This window comes from Dendrobates tinctorius, unplaced genomic scaffold (assembly GCF_039654945.1).
Source record: "Dendrobates tinctorius isolate UK_male_01 unplaced genomic scaffold, ASM3965494v1 ptg000087l, whole genome shotgun sequence".
Taxonomy (NCBI): domain Eukaryota; kingdom Metazoa; phylum Chordata; class Amphibia; order Anura; family Dendrobatidae; genus Dendrobates; species Dendrobates tinctorius.
In genome coordinates this window covers 1,300,696-1,317,078 of record NW_027361755.1, presented here as the reverse complement: position 1 = coordinate 1,317,078, position 16,383 = coordinate 1,300,696, and the positions used below count along the sequence as shown (strand labels likewise).

General features: G+C 43.4%; 1 protein-coding gene across 4 annotated transcripts in view; it reads right to left on the bottom strand.

Moving 5' to 3' along the window:
* SNX9 (sorting nexin 9) overlaps positions 1-16,383 on the bottom strand; it is a 555,224-nt gene that overhangs the window by 176,090 nt on the left and 362,751 nt on the right. For all 4 annotated transcript variants that reach the window (XM_073585703.1, XM_073585704.1, XM_073585702.1 and 1 more), the window contains 2 exons: positions 12,139-12,269; positions 9,562-9,665 (listed from right to left, as the gene is read on the bottom strand). In XM_073585703.1, coding sequence (XP_073441804.1) covers positions 9,562-9,665; positions 12,139-12,269 — 235 coding nt within the window. The remainder of the gene's footprint in view (positions 1-9,561; positions 9,666-12,138; positions 12,270-16,383) is intronic.

The window sequence follows — 16,383 nt, the reverse complement described above, 5'->3', positions numbered from 1 at the left end:
GTTAGGTTGTTTACCGATTGGATTAATTCTTTTTATATACTGTATTGATAGATCGGGCGATTCTGAATGCGGCAATACCAAATATATGTATTTTTTTCTTTATGATTTTATTTTGAATGGGGCAATTGGGCGGTTGATTTTAACTTTTATGTTTTTTTAAAAAATATTTTTTAAAAACTTTTTTTTGTACTTTTCACTTGCTTCAATAGTCTCAATGGTAGACTAGAAGCTGCGATCATCCGCAAGGCAGGTGCTCATAGCTATCCGGCAATGGCAACCACAGGGCTCTCCTGCTGACCCTGGGTTGTCATGCCAACTCATCAGCGACCTGTGGTCATGTGACACAGGCGTCGATGGGCAGGATTAATGACGCGCTTGCAGTGCGAGCATTTTACATGCCACTGACAGATTGACTGTGGCATCTAACATGTTAACAGCTGCGGGTGGATCGCGATTCCACCCACGGCAGTTAGGGGCACATTTCAGCTGTACAAATCAGCTCACAAGTGCCGGAAAAGTTGCGGGCTCACTGCCAAAGCCAGCAACAAACAGGGGGAGCCCACCTTAGACGTAACTATAGGTCTAAGGTGGGAAAAGGGTTAAATACTTTGTTGAAGTACCCTTTGAATTTATGACAGCAGTCTCTTTGGATAAAAGTCTATCAGCATGGCACATCTAGAATTGACAATGATTGCCTACTATTTCTCCCAGGATCACTCTAAATCTGTCAGCCCATAGACTTTTAAACTGGATTCAGGTCTGGGCTCTGACTAGGTCATTCCAAAACTTTGATCTTCTTCTGGTGAAGCTATTCTTTATTCACAAAAAGTTTTGGGATGATTATTTTTAATGTGATATTTTCACATGTTAAAAATCTGGCAAGTAAACAGCAGTGTGTAAACTTTTTATACACACTGTATATTTGAAACTGCTGCTTTCATATAAGGATTCATTTACAGTAATATGACACTTGTGTAAAATTGATACATAATTATCTTCAGTAAAAAATGCTCTGTTCTAAGCAAGTTGATATTTATGGCATAAAGAATACTATTCCTTCCTTGTTACGTCATAAAGTAAAGGCCCCGTCTCACATAACGAGATCAATAGCGAGATCGCTGAAACGTCACAGATTTTGTGACACAACAGCGACCTCGCCAGCCATCTCGCTACGTATGACACACAGCGGCGACCGCCCCCCCCTTTGCTGGATATCGCTGATCGTGCTCGAATGTCCTGGGCCATCTTTTGATAGTTGGCGTCCCGCTGGCCAGCATGCATCGCTGTGTTTGACGTTGAGGAGCGACCTCGTTGGCAACGCAGAACTCAGGGACGCAGGCGTGAGTCGTGAGAATAGCTGCTGTGTGATAAGGTACCAACGACCGCCGAGGTCGTTATACGGATCGCCGTATCATTGCTGCATCGTTGAATAGATTTGCCTGTTTGACAGCTTACTAGCGACACACCAGCAATCCTTACCAGGTCGTATCGTTGTCGGGATCGCTGGAGCGGCACTATGTGAAACGGGACCCTAACTCAGCCATCATTTAGCCATAAGACATGAGTTAAAGATCCCCTTTTGTTTCCCCATGCACTTAGAATGGCGTGCCTCCTGGGCTGTTTGCTGTAGATGCTACTGTCACAGATTGACAGTAGCATTTAACAGGTTAACAACAGTGGACAGAGCTGAGCTCCACTCGCGCCTGTAAGACTCCTTTCACACATCGTTTTTGCCCACATTCGCTGGTCAAGTAGGGGCTTGCACCTGAACCACCTACAAAACAGGATTCAGATGTATGTGCTGAAGGAGCCATAGGTTAGAATGGTGCTGAATTAGTGAATGTGTGCTCTGACGTGCATCATTTTCGAGCGTGTACGTCTACTGGAGGTGAACACTCAGGACGCAATAGACTGTGTCTGGGTGTCCATCTCCAGTAGACGTATACACCAGAAAATGATGTACTCATTTCCTTTTTCACAATAAGCCGGATTACTTACCGGTAATGCTCTTTTAATGAGTCCACGACAGCACCCACTGGAGGTATCGGATCCGCCCATTTGGAACAGGAAACCCTACAGGAAAGATAAAAGGGGCGGTCCGCCTTTCCTCCTCAGTTTTACGTTTCAGAGTACCAGAAGGACCGCCAAGGATTAGGCAATGTTCTTTTATTTTAACATCTTTCTTATCCATTATTTGGTAATACTTTAACTATTGATATCTTTAGGGGGGGAAGTGAACGGGTGCTGTCGTGGACTCATTAAAAGAGCATTACCGGTAAGTAATCCGGCTTTTTACTCTTCGCCACGACAGCACCCACTGGAGAGATTCCAGAGACCATCACCTGGGTGGGACCACCGTGCCAAGGATAGTCCTGCCAAAGCTTAAGTCAGAGGTTGACGAAAGATCAAGTCTGTAGTGCTTATAGAAGGTAGAAGGGGATGACCAAACTGCCGCCTTACATATAGTTTCAATCGGAACATCTCCCTTTTCCGCCCAAGAGGTTGCCATTGCCCTGGTGGAATGCGCCCTGATGTTCCCTGGAGGATCTTCGTTTTTTGCGGAGTAGGCTAAACGAATGGCCTCTCTGATCCACCGGGAAATGGTGCTCTTCGTGACTCCATACCCCTTCTTACAGCCCTGAAATGAAACAAATAGGGCCCTGCTCTGCCTCCAACTGTTGGACCTCTCAATATATTTTAGGACAGTTCTTTTGACGTCCAGAGTATGGAACTTCTGCTCTTCCGGAGTAGAGGGATTTTTATAGAAGGTTGGGAGGAGTATCTCCTGAGATCTATGGTATTTTGTTGCCACTTTTGGCAGGTAGGCAGGGTCTGGTTTTAATACTAATCTGTCTTGGTATTCTTGGAAAAAAGGTGGATCTATTGACAAGGCCTGAATATCACCCACTCTTCTAGCTGAGGTCAGTGATACTAAGAGGGCCATTTTAAGTGCTAAGTATTTGAAGGGTATTGTGTCGATCGGCTCAAAGGGGTCTACCGTTAGGGCGTCTAAGACCAGATTTAGATCCCATGTAGGGACGGAGGGTATGTGGATTGGAGTTATTCGTTCACATGCTGTAATAAAACGAGTTATCCACTTGTTGCCTGCTATATTATGGCCATATAGTGCTCCTAATGCCGATATTTGTACTCTCAGTGTATTTACTGCTAAGCATAAGTCTTTCCCTTTCTGCAGAAATTCCAAGATTGGGATTATCGGAACTTCTGTTGTATGAGGTACTGTATGGAATTGAAGAAATTTTTTCCATATTCTAGTGTAAATTTGGGTTGTGGACTGTTTTCTACTTTGTAGTAGTGTAGCAATTAAGGACTCCGAGAATCCTCTTGTTCTCAATAACTGCCTCTCAAATTCCACGCCGTCAAGTGCAAGCTGAGCACTTGAGGGTGGAAAAAGGGGCCTTGGGAGAGTAGATTGGCAGTCGGAAGGACCCAAGGATCTGTTATCGACATAATCTGCAGCCACGAAAACCACGGTCTTTTTGGCCAGAACGGTGCTATTAAGATTATTCTTGCTTTGTCGTCTTTGATCTTCCGAATTACTTGAGGTAGGAGGATCAATGGAGGGAATGCATACGCTAGGTTGAAATTCCATGGAACTAGAAAGGCGTCCAGTATGTTTGGGTGATCTGACGGAGATAGGGAGGCAAAGGTTTTTATCTGCCTGTTCTCCCTTGTGGCGAAAAGATCCACCTCGGGTTGTCCCCATGCGGCTACTATGTCCCTGAAGACCTTCCGATTGAGGCACCACTCTCCTTGTCGTAGAGTGTGACGGCTTAGGAAGTCTGCCTTTTGATTGCTCTCGCCTCTTATATGAAGGGCCGAGAGGGACAAAAAATAGTTTTCTGCTAAGTTTAAAATTCTTGCCGCTGAAGACATCAGAGTCTCTGATCGAGTTCCTCCTTGTCTGTTTATATATGCCACTGTGGTGGTATTGTCCGACAGGATCCTTACATGCTTCTGTTGGAGCTGCGGAAGGAAGTTGTATAGAGCATAGAACACTGCAGTCAGTTCTTTTAAATTAGATGAGTAATCACATTCCTCTTTACTCCACCTTCCCTGATAAAACCCATTCTCCATGTGGGCTCCCCAGCCCTGGGGACTGGCATCGGTGGTTACGATACAGGATGGAACTATAACCCATGGAACTCCTGAACATAAATGGTCATCGTCTAACCACCACTCTAGGGAAGTCAAGACTTCTTGTGACAGGGTTATTTTGCTCTGTAAATGACCACTATGTCGCTTATCCTCCTGGAGGATCTGGTGTTGTAGCGTACGGACATGGTACTGGGCCCACCGGACTGCCGGGAGCAAGAATTTAGTGATACTAATAGTGACATTGCTCCTCTTAAGGATACACGTGGTTTATCTATAGCTGCTTGTATTTTTTGCTTTGTGAGGATGATTTTTACCTGGGGTAGTAGACATCTCTAGGTCAAGGAATCTAGTTGAAATCCTAGAAATGTCTGGAGAGATTGCGGATCGAGTCTGGACTTTTGGATATTGATGATCCAGCCAAGGCTCTGAAAAGAGGAGATTGCGTCAGTCACGCGTTCAGTACATTGTTTGACTGAATTCCCAATTATTAGGAAGTCGTCTAGATATGGCACAATTAGTGTGTCCTTTTGGCGAAGGTAGGCCATCACTTCTGCCATCACCTTGGTAAATATTCTTGGTGCCGTGGAAAGCCCGAAGGGCATTGCCGCGTATTGGAAATGATGAATCCTTCCCTCGACTTCCACTGCGACTCTTAGGTATTTCTGGAATTTGTTGTGTATAGGGAGATGATAATAAGCATCTTTTAAATCAATCCCTGCCATTACGCAATTTGGGAAAAGAAGCTTTATAGTGGATCTGATTGATTCCATTTTGAATTTATAATTTTTTATAAATGAATTTAGCTTCTTTAAATTAATAATGGTTCTAAATGTACCGTCTGGTTTAGACACCAAAAACAGGGGAGAGTAAAAGCCTCTACCCCGTTGTTCCTCAGGGACGTCAACTAAAACTTTTTTAGCTAGCAGGACTCGAATCTCGTCTTCGAGGGCCTTTTGCTGAAGTGAGGAATTAAGGCGAGTTATAACAAAGAACTCATAGGGGATTCGAAGGAATTCAATCTTTATTCCTTCCTTGATTATATTCAAAATCCATGGGTTTAACGTAATTTGTTCCCATTTGGTAAAAAAAAATTTTCATCTGCCCCCAACTGGTGGGTCTAAACTTTTAATTTTTATCTCTCCTATATGTTGGCCCTCTGAAGATGGTACCCTTCTGCTTTTCGTCTTTCGTGGCCCATCTCGTTCTGTCCGATTGTCTCCTTCTCCCGAATGGCCGTCTTTTAAAGGTTTTCCTATAAAACGGAATGGGAGAATCACTGAAGGCCTTTTTTCTTTCTTTTGCCTTGGCGAGAATTTCGTCTAAGGCTTTTCCGAAGAGGAACTCACCCTCGCATGGGGTTGCACTAATTTTGGATTTTGACTGTGCATCCCCTTTCCAGCTCTTTATCCAAAGCGTGCGTCTGGCGTTATTCACCAGGGCTGCCGACCTCGCTGCCAGTCTTAGGGTGTCCGCTGAAGCATCTGCCATAAAGGCAGCTGCACCTCTTATCAACGGGATGGCTGCACGCAGTTTCTCCCTTGACACTCTTTGCTCAATCTGCTGGTCTAATTGATCTAGCCATACCAGCATTGACCTAGCAGTACATGTGCTTGCTATTGCGGGTTTGAATACCCCGGTGGTGGACTCCCAGGACCTTTTGAGCGAAGATTCAGCCTTTCGGTCCAATGGGTCTGCTAACAATCCTGCGTCCTCGACCGGGATCGAGGTTTGTTTGGAAGTGGAGGATATGACAGCGTCCACCTTTGGTATTTTAGTCCATTTTAATAGATCTTCATCAGTGAACGGGTACTTCCGTTTTGAAGCGGATGGGAGAAAACCCCTCTGGTCGTGTTTTTCCCACTCCCTTTTGATGAGATCTTTAATTGCCGGTATTACTGGAAATGATCTCCTCTTTTTCTCTGCCAATCCCGCAAACAATGTCCTGCGCGGTCTGGGCTCCCCTTTCCTCTTCACACCCCATAGTATTTCTAACCGCTTTTACCAGGTTATCTACGCTGTCCAGTGGAAAACATGCGCGTCCTTCCATCTCCGAGGATGACGATGAGGACGTGGATGCGGAGCCTGAGTTTAACTCCTGTTTTTCCTCTGACTCTGAACTAACAATGACCTGTTTTCTATGACTGGACTCTGCGGGAGTGCTGGCGCGGTTGATGGCTTGTATTTCCTCCCTAATTATGGCTCGGATATCCTTAGAAGATATCGTCGACCCCTGCCTGGTCTCTTTAATGCATTGTTTGCAGAGTTTTTTGGGGTAGGAGTCAGGGAGAGGCTCTGAACATAATGCGCATTCTTTATGTTTTGTTTTTCCTTTTTTCTTTGACTGAAGCGGGAGGTCAAAGGTAAAGAGAGGGGGGAGGGGAGGGGGGGGGAGAGGAGGTTAGCTTAATAGGTAGAGCATATGCTTTGCACACTCACCCAGTGAAGCTTAATACCGGTTCGGATGGCTGAGACGGTTTGGATCGGGTTTCTGCTGCCTCGCTCCTGCGGGCAGTCTCTGTCCTGGCGCTGCGGTCCCTGGTGGAGTTGCCCCCAGCTGAATCCCCTGCTGGGGTCTGCGACTCTGCGGGGGACGACATGTTCCAACGTTGCAGCGCTGTTTTATCTATACTCTCATCGTACCCCCGGAAGTCGCCCTGTCACAGGGCGCATGCGCCGCGTCATCGCCATCTTACCCCGGAAGTTCAACCATTACTTCCGGAGTATAGGAGCGTCGGGCGCCGGCCTGCTCCCGCGCCACCGCTATTGACACGCGCGGCTCACGCGCACATGGCCTCACCATCCATGCTATACCCCCACCGATGGGGATGGGGGGGGGGAGGGATCTCCCGGATGCCAGACCGGCGCGCTCCCTGTTAAGGCCGGGCGGCCCTCCCCGGACCCGGCCATTACCACTATGCCACCAGACGAGGGGGGAGCCGTCAAACGGAGTCTCCCCCGACGCTGCTTCCGGACCGCAGCCCCTGCCGTTCCCGAAGAGACCGCACAGGCGGATGCATGGCCCAGGTAAGATCCTGCAGGATCCTGCTCCATTTGGAACAGGAAACCAAAACTGAGGAGGAAAGGCGGACCGCCCCTTTTATCTTTCCTGTAGGGTTTCCTGTTCCAAATGGGCGGATCCGATACCTCCAGTGGGTGCTGTCGTGGCGAAGAGTAAAAAATGAGAATTTAGAGAAGCCATTTGACTAGTCAGTATGTGACTGCAAGTATGCAAATTACATACATGCAGTCATGTGACCATTGAATAGTACGCAGAATTTCAGGGAATCTCAAAGGGAACCTGGTGACTTCTTATACTCACCTGGGGGGGTCCTGTCCGATGGATGTCACAGGACCAGGTCCGGCGCTTCCCATCTTCTTGCTATGCCGCCCTCCTGCTTGCTTCACAGGCTCCCCGGCATTGCGCTCCTGCAAATTCTTGCAATGAGCAGGGCCTCTCTGACCTTTCCCGGCACCTGCACACTGCAGTACTTTGCTCTGCCCTCAACAGAGCAGAGACGTATGCCTGCGCAGGAGCGTGATGCCGGGAAGCCACGAAGCAAGCAGGAGGGTGGCATCGCAAGAAGATTGGAGGCGCCGGACCCGGACCTAAGACACCCACCAGACCGGACCGACCCCCAGGTAAGTTATATTTCTTATCTTTCAGGTCAGATCAGGGGGCTTATCTACAGCATTAAAGAATTGCATTATAGAATGCTGTAGAGAAGCCCTAAAAGGCAGTGGACGCATCTTATATCGGCCAAAATTGCTGACAGGTTCGCTTTAACAGCATGCACACTGCACGCAGTCATGATTTGGTAATCTGAAGTTATATAGAGTGTGACTCCAGACTTTTGTAACAGTCCCAGACAACCACTTTTACAGAGAATGCTTTGGATTCGAAAAATATGTCTGCATTGTAGCAAAAACAGCACATCCAGGTTGTGTGTGGAAATTCAGCTCAGCTCTATTAAGTTGTATAATATGTTTGGAAGAAAGGAAGACATGTTTTTCTAATCCTGGACAAAACCTTTAAAAGAGTGTCATTATAACATAACTATTCAAACCACCACAAGCACACAGTGCACCCCTGGCGTATTTGAGCATATATTTGAGCGTATTTCTAGCTTCCCACCTTCTTATTTTTCCTCTGTTTCTGCCCAATTTTCTTTGATTAACAATTTTGGCTATACAAAAGCAAGAGGAGGGCACAGATTGCAGGAAAACAAGTACCGCATATACTCGAGTATAAGCCGCCCCGAGTATAAGCCGACCCCCTAATTTTGCCACAAAAAACTGGGAGAACTTATTGACTCGAGTATAAGCCTAGGGTGGGAAATGCTCCATAGATTATTCTCCCATATGGTGTCCCCAGAAGAAGCTCCATAGATTATTCCCCCATATGCAGCCCCCATAAGAAGCTCCATAGATTGTTCCCCCATATGGTGACCCCATAAGAAGCTCCAGATTATTCCCCCATATGCTGACCCCAGAAGAAGCTCCATAGATTATTCCCCCATATGCTGCCCCCATGCTGCTGCTGCTGCATGTAAAAATAAAAAAAATGACATACTCACCTCTCCGTCGCTGGGTGTCAGATACTCACCTGTCCTGCGTCCATGGCTGCTCACCGCTATCTGCCACGTCATCAGTCAGTGACGTTCAGACTGCAGGGGGCGCGGCGCGCACTAACCACGTCACCGCACCCTTTGCTGTCTGAAGTCACTGACCGATGACAGACAGCAGCAAGCAGCCCTGGACGCAGGACAGGTGAGTATCGCTATACTTACCCGTCCTGACGCTGTGTCTTGAGCCCCCAGCTTCTCCACGCTCTCTCTTCCTGCCTTCAGCGGTCATGTGGTACCGCTCATTAAAACTCATGAATATGCGCATATTCATGAGTTTTAATAAGCGGCACCATGTGACCGCTGAAGGCAGGAAGAGAGAGCACGGGGAGAAGCTGGGGGCTCAAGAGACAGCGTCAGGACAGGTAAGTATGACCTGACACCCCCGCCCCCCCTCCCCCTCCGACCCCCTTTGTATATGACTCGAATATAAGACGAGAGGGGGACTTTCAGCCCAATTTTTGGGCTGGAAATCTCGGCTTATATTCTAGTATATACGGTAGGTGGGAAGGTGCACTAAGCGCATGTAGTTAGTTTTAACAGTCACTTTGTGCAGACAGACCCAACTGTAATTTCTATTAAAATGTTGATCATTACTTGCAGCATTTTAAGACTATGTAATGGTATAAACTGTTTTGTAAATGTAGGACAATTATTCAAGATCAAACAATGCCTTAAAAGATGACTCTAATTGCATTATAGAGTTGTGATGAAAAACAGATTTGTAGTACCATACTAGCAAGAAAATTAATCTTTCAATGTTTGCAGATTTGAAGCATTAAATCTAAAACCTTGGTCTAAATAGATACAAAAACATTACACTTCTATCAAGTCCAAGTCAGCAGCTTCTGGCTCGATTGTAGAAAAAATCATACAGCCAACTAGTTCATCCTTCTCGGCTTTCCTCTTCCCGGTCTTCCACTCCTATTAGATATAAATAAGATCACCTATTGTTATTCAGCATATTTAGGGCACCAGGTTATTTCATAAAGCTAATTAGGATATTACGCATATAGGATCATATCAGCATTCATAGAATCTGCCATATTCATATACCATATAAAGTATTCTGAACAATCTAAATAAACAGTTTTAACCTCTTCACCCACCAAGCCTGTTTTCACCTTCATGACCAGGCCAAATTTTACAATTAGGACCAGCGTCAATTTATGGAGTAATAACTCTGGAAAGCTTCAAACAGATCCTTGTGATTTTGAGACTGTGTTCTTATGACATATTGCACTTCATGATAGCGGTAAAATTTGTTTGATACAACTTGCGTTTATTTGTGAAAATTTCGGAAATTTGGAGAAAATGTCGCAATTTTCATACTTTTAATTCTTAGCTCTTAAACCAGAGAGCTATGTCAAACAAAAAAGTTAATAAATAACATTTCCCACATATCTACTTTACACCTCCATTTTTTAAACATATTTTTTTGTTGTTAACAAGTTAAAAGGACTAAAAGTTGATCAGCAATTTCTAATTTTTCCAACAAAATTTACAAAACCATTTATTAGGGACCACATGACATTCAAAGTGACATTGGGGGGTCACTATGACAGAAAATACCCAAAAGTAACACTATTCAAAAAAAATGCACCCATCAAGGTGCTCAAAACCCACATTCAAGAAGTTTATTAACTCTTAAGGTGCTTCACAGGAATTAAAGCAATGCGGTAGGAAAAAATTAACATTTTATATTTTTTCGCAAAAAAATATACTTTAGCCCAAAATTTTGCATTTTCACAAGGTTGAAATTTGTTGTGCAATTTCTCATGAGTATGCAGATACCCAATATGTGGAGTAAAACTACTATTTGGGCACACAGCATGGTTCGGAAGGGAAGGAACACAGTTTGACTTTTTGAATGCAAAATTAGCGGACACCATGTTGCGTTTGGAGAATCCTTGTTGTGCCTAAACAGTGGAAACCCTCCACGAGTGACCGCATTATGGAAACTAGACCCCTCAAGGAATGCATCTAGATGTGTGCTGAGCACCTTGAACCTCCAGGGGCTTTACAGAAGTTTATAATGTTGAACTGTGAAAATGGAAAAAAAAACAAAAACTTTTTTTTGCAAAAATGTTGGTTTTACCCAAAATATTTAATTTTCACAAAAATCAAAATGGACCCCAAAATTTGTTGTGCAATTTTTCCTGAGTACACAGATACCTCATATGTGGTTGAAAACTACTTTTGAGGCACAGTGCAAAGCTCAGAAGGGAAGAACCATATTGGAGCTCAGATTTTGCTGAAATGGTTTGAGGGTGCCATGTCAAATTGGCAGAGCCCCTGAGGTGCAAGAACAGCAACTCCCCATAAGAGACATCATTTTACATACTATACCTCTCAATAAATTCATCTAGGGGTGCAGTGAGCATGTTGAAACCACATGTGCCTCACAGAAATTAATACATTTGGACGTTGAAGAATACTTAACATTTCTATAGCTGAGGAAGAAAAACATTGAAACGTGCTTCAAGGGGTTACACACTGTAATCTTCTGCACTTTGGGTATCTATACTTTCCTGGCTCTTACTTATATGTTTATTTGTTTTACTATTGATTCATTTTTGACATTGAGATATGGTGTGCATTTTTTGTCTCTGGATTCTCCTATGAATCATGCATTTTATGCCAGTTTATCCACTATATATGTATTACCAATCTAATTAGGAGTCACCAGAGAAAAATCCCAGCAGTGTCCGGTTTATTTGTATCCCTTCCTATACTCTAATTATTTGCACTCTGCAGTTTATTAGAATATTATTGTTCTCTATCCTATACATTTGTCTGCTACAATTAGAGTTTACTCTGCAGTAGGTTACAATTATTGTACAATCTTGGATATACTTGCTGCATAATTTCTCTGACACAACATAACCATTTGTCCAGTGTTTGCTTGTTCCATTTCCTGTATGGTCTGTTTACATCTCCAATCGTTCTTTTAATCTTTTAATTGTATGTTCTAATAAATATTATTTACAGTACTTATCGTACAATCCATTCTTAGAGGACTTTCTCTTTTCTACATAGGTTTATAGCAGATTGTGTAAGAACCTCTTAGAGAGATGAGAGACGAGGTGCTTAAAGATGAGAAAGCTCCTCACTACTCTGTCTATGATGTATTCTTAGTGTCATTCTCCTTGAGGCAGCATATTATCCATGGTTCCTGTGTTCCGCAATGTAGTGTCCAAATAACTTCAGAATATTTTTAGTTCATGAAGATCTACTTTTTCAATCACATATCATGTTTATATCCAGGTCATAAGTAAAAAAAGATGATAACTAGAAACCTTGACAAATTAACCTGTTAAAAACAATGCATCGAAGCAAGCTAAGAAATGAAATGCTATTAAAAGAAAACCCAACCATGTAAGCTGTGTTTACATACCTTCTCGTCTCGGAAAGCAAGAAACTGCTGGAAAACTTCACTCTCTGATACAACTGGATGTCTGCACATTCGAGACATCCAAGCCTGTAACCTCTCCATACGCATCTTAATAAATTCTTCTTCAAAACGACCTAACACATAAAATAAATATACCGTAATTAGATATAATTCACATAATTCATTAATTTATACTGCGGGGAAAAAAGTAACCAAATAAATTTATTTCACATATCATGAAAAAAAGATAATTTTTTTATACATTTATTGCAAATTAAAATTAGAAAATAGAAAACAAGCATCTGATTGGTTGCCATCATCTAATAGGATACTCATCTGGACCCGTAGAAGCGAGTAATCGCGAAACGGCCGTTGTCCGGCACCTCCCTCCCCTAGCATTCCTCTAATGTCCTGCATGTCCACACATCTACTGATGGAATTTATGTGAAATAAAGACGCACAGTTTTTCAGCTATATCAGTGAGTGCTGCATATTTCTTTTTTCGCTTCACATTGAAATTGTCATGATCTCAGTGCGGGTTTGACTCGCACACGTGGGGTTAATGTCTGGAACCAGTGCTGATGACTGGCATTTCTGGGGTTAAAGGTTGTGATCCCGATGCAGGCTTACCTGCACACCTGGGGCTATGATTGTGGCCTCTCCCTGGTTCTGGGGGAGGCTTCTTATAGCCTCAGGACGCTCCCATCCCCCGTCAGTTATACTTTCGCCCTTGGCATTGTGTGGTGACCCCTGAGTGTGTTTGTGCTGTGTTCTGGTTACTTGATTCTCTGTGTATGACTCGGTCTGTTCTCTGGATATCGCTTTGGATTCTGCCTGGTACCTCCTATGTCTGTTTGGTTTTGATCTCTGCTTGGTCCTGATTATCTCCTCCCTGGTACTGTACTGTGATCCTGTGTATGACCTTTGGCTTTGTCTGACCTCCCGTCTGTTTATCCCTCCTGTACCTCACTGGTCTGTACTGTACATGACTTCTGCTTTACCATAATCTGAGTTCTCTGGCTTCTCTGACGCTAAGCCCCGCCCCCTTGCAGTCACATGACCATAGGTCCTGTGCAAGCTTGCTCATTTTCAGTGTCCGCAGGTCCCGTGCCTCTTTACTTTCCAGCGCTGACTGGACCCTGACACTATTAGCTTGTAGCACGCTTTGTCACCTCTGCTGCCCGCTCCACAGGTATTTTTTAACACTGCTTCTGTACTCAGGACATGAGCAAGTGTAGTGCGGTGTCTCTGACAGAAATATTCATGTTTTTTCATGCAAGCACCTCCGTTTTTTGACTGAAATATATGCCGCAATACTTCAGATAAATAGCTCCGTCTGTTAATGTGGTGATTTGTGTGCCCTAGTATGCCGTTCATCTGTTTTGCTCTTTGCTGGTATGATACTCAACTAGCCTAACTGAATGTCAGGAACTAAAAAGCACTTAAGTCAGGTGTGTACCATCAATTCATCTCTATTAGTGTTAGAGATATATGACAAACTCCTGTCCTAAACCTCAATAAATAACATATTCAGGTATTATAGGGAAAAAAAAAGAAAAAAAAACTTCCCGTATAATACATATGTACAATATGAATAAAACTGACCCTGTTCACATTGTTAGTTTGAAGCAAGCATAACCCAGGCTCAGGTTTCTATATATTTTGCAGCCATAACATGCTCTAGATTTCTAAACAATCTTTGCTATATAGTAAACAGCAATGTTTTTTTCAAAAAAATAAAATTAAGAATTGGTTCATTTTTGATTACATACTAAAACCTATTATACATCTTAATTAATCTATAAGGATATCTGTACCTCAAAGCATTGCTGGTCACACAGTTGATAAGCACTTCTTTTAGTGCTTTATTGTTCATGGGTTTTTTAAAACACGCTTCAATTATAAAGCAGCAAGCTCAAGAAACAACCAAAAGTATAGTTTTTGCTACTCATTTTTTGACAGAGGAAAACAACTGCTGGGGTAAAAGAATTGTCACTTTTCTTCCATTCCCTTTTACATAGAGTGGTAGTTGAGCATGTGCACTGTACTCCGTTATCCCAGTCAGCTCCATAGACTTTTGATGAAGCGGTAACGTGCATGCAGGACTGCTGCTTCATTTAGACAGGAAATAAGGGAAATCATATTCTTGTGCTCTGTTGGGAGTCCCTGTAGTAGTAATCTCAGCAGACACTTATTACCTATCCCATAGATAGTTAATAAGTGTCTATTTTGGAAAAACCAATTGCTTTTGTTTGTGAATTTGTACCATCAAACACAAATCACCTGTGGTCACGGGTTTACCGAGACACACAAGAGACAAAAGACAGCAGCGTCTGATTTCTCCTACTCTTGCGCTTATTAGAAGCACCTTCATATTATACGGTGTAAGTTTGTTTTAGCAGTGCAGGGGTTAATCTGCCCAGTTGAGAAGCTTTCCTGTGTTAAGGCTCAGCTGTACACTGTTATCTACTCCCATCTCCAATACAATCTGTGCCCTGGCTAAAGCCCCCGTCACACACAGCTATCTCGCTAGCGAGATCGCTGCTGAGTCACAAGTTTTGTGACGCAACAGCGATCTCACCAGCGAGATCTCTGTGTGTGACACTGACCAGCGACCAGCCCCCCTGCCGGTTATCGCTGATCGTCCTGGAATGGCCAGGACATTTTTTTGATTGCTGGTCTCCCGCTGGCCAGCACGCATCGCTGCGTGTGACAGGCGGAAGACCAGCGATGAGCGAGCAGGAGCTGGGAACTAAGGCAGCGCTTATAAACCCGATGTGAACATTAGTTACCAGCGCGCTGGTGCAGGGAGCTGGTAACCAAGGTAAACATCGGGTTTCTAAGTGCCGCGTGCTGCTTAGAAACCCGATGTGTACCTTGGTTACCAGCTCCCCGAACCAGCTCGCTAGTAACTAAGGTACACAGTGGGTAACTAAGCGACGTGTGTCGCTTGTTATCCTCCTGTCGCTGGTGCTGATCGCTGGTGAAGCTGCCTGTTTGGCAGCTCACCAGCGATCATGTAGCGACACACCAGCGATCCTGACAAGGTAATATCGTTGTCGGGATCGCTGGTGCGTCGCTATGTGTGACGGGGCCCTAACACTCATTGCCAGAGAAATAGCTTTTGCTGCGTGGTGGGAGGAGGTTGGTGGTTATTATTGGAGGAAGCGGTTTGTGGATTTATCTGTGACTGTTGCTAGGTCCTGAGTGTGTAATAATTCCGTTTCTTCTCCTACTTTGTTTTCACCCCATCCTTCATTGCCCGATGCATTTCTCTGTTATTTGTGTGTGTATATTTGTATGTTTAGTATTTTTTGTTACCCGTTCATATTACCTTGTTAGTCTGGATGGTCTATTATGGTACCAGCAAAGAGCAAACAGATGAACGGCATACTAGGGCACACAAATCACCACATTACCAGACGGAGCTATTTATCTGAAGTATTGCGGCATATAATTCAGTAAAAAAATGGAGGTGCTTGCATGAAAAAACATGAATATTTCAATATGCAGCACTCAGCGATGTAGCTGAAAAACCGATTTCCATCAAATGTGTGGACATGCAGGACGTAGAGGAATGCTAGGGGAGGGAGGTGCCGGACAACGGCCGTTTCGCGATTACTCGCTTCTACGGGTCCAGGTGAGGGGATTAGCTAAAGGTCATTCCCTTTATAGGATCACAGACCTTACTAATTAACATACATAACAAGTTGTGAAACAAACATTTACAAAAAAAATATATAGTTATACAATATACAGAGTGCAGGATACTAGTAAAGAATAAATCTTTCCATATCGATTTACAAGATAATCTATATTTTTACAATATCACAGGAAGATTATAATCTAAATTACTTTACATACAATTTTTTATATAACATGAAAAGGTCAATTTTCCACCTCAAGGAGGTAACCATGACAAAGCTTTATTGCAACAAGAAGCAAAATGGATCCTGAAAGCGAACGCACAAGGTCCTTTGGGACTAAATGAGCGGATTGACCTATCAGTATTTTTATAAAAAATGTTATATAAAAAATTGTATGTAAAGTTATTTAGATTATAATCTTCCTATGATATTGTAAAAATATAGATTATCTTGTAAATCGATATGGAAAGATTTATTCTTTACTAGTATCTTTCACTCTGCATATTGTATAACTATATATATTTTTTTGTAAATGTTTGTTTCACAACTTGTTATGTACAGTGGGGCAAAAAAGTATTTAGTCAGTCAGCAATAGTGCAAG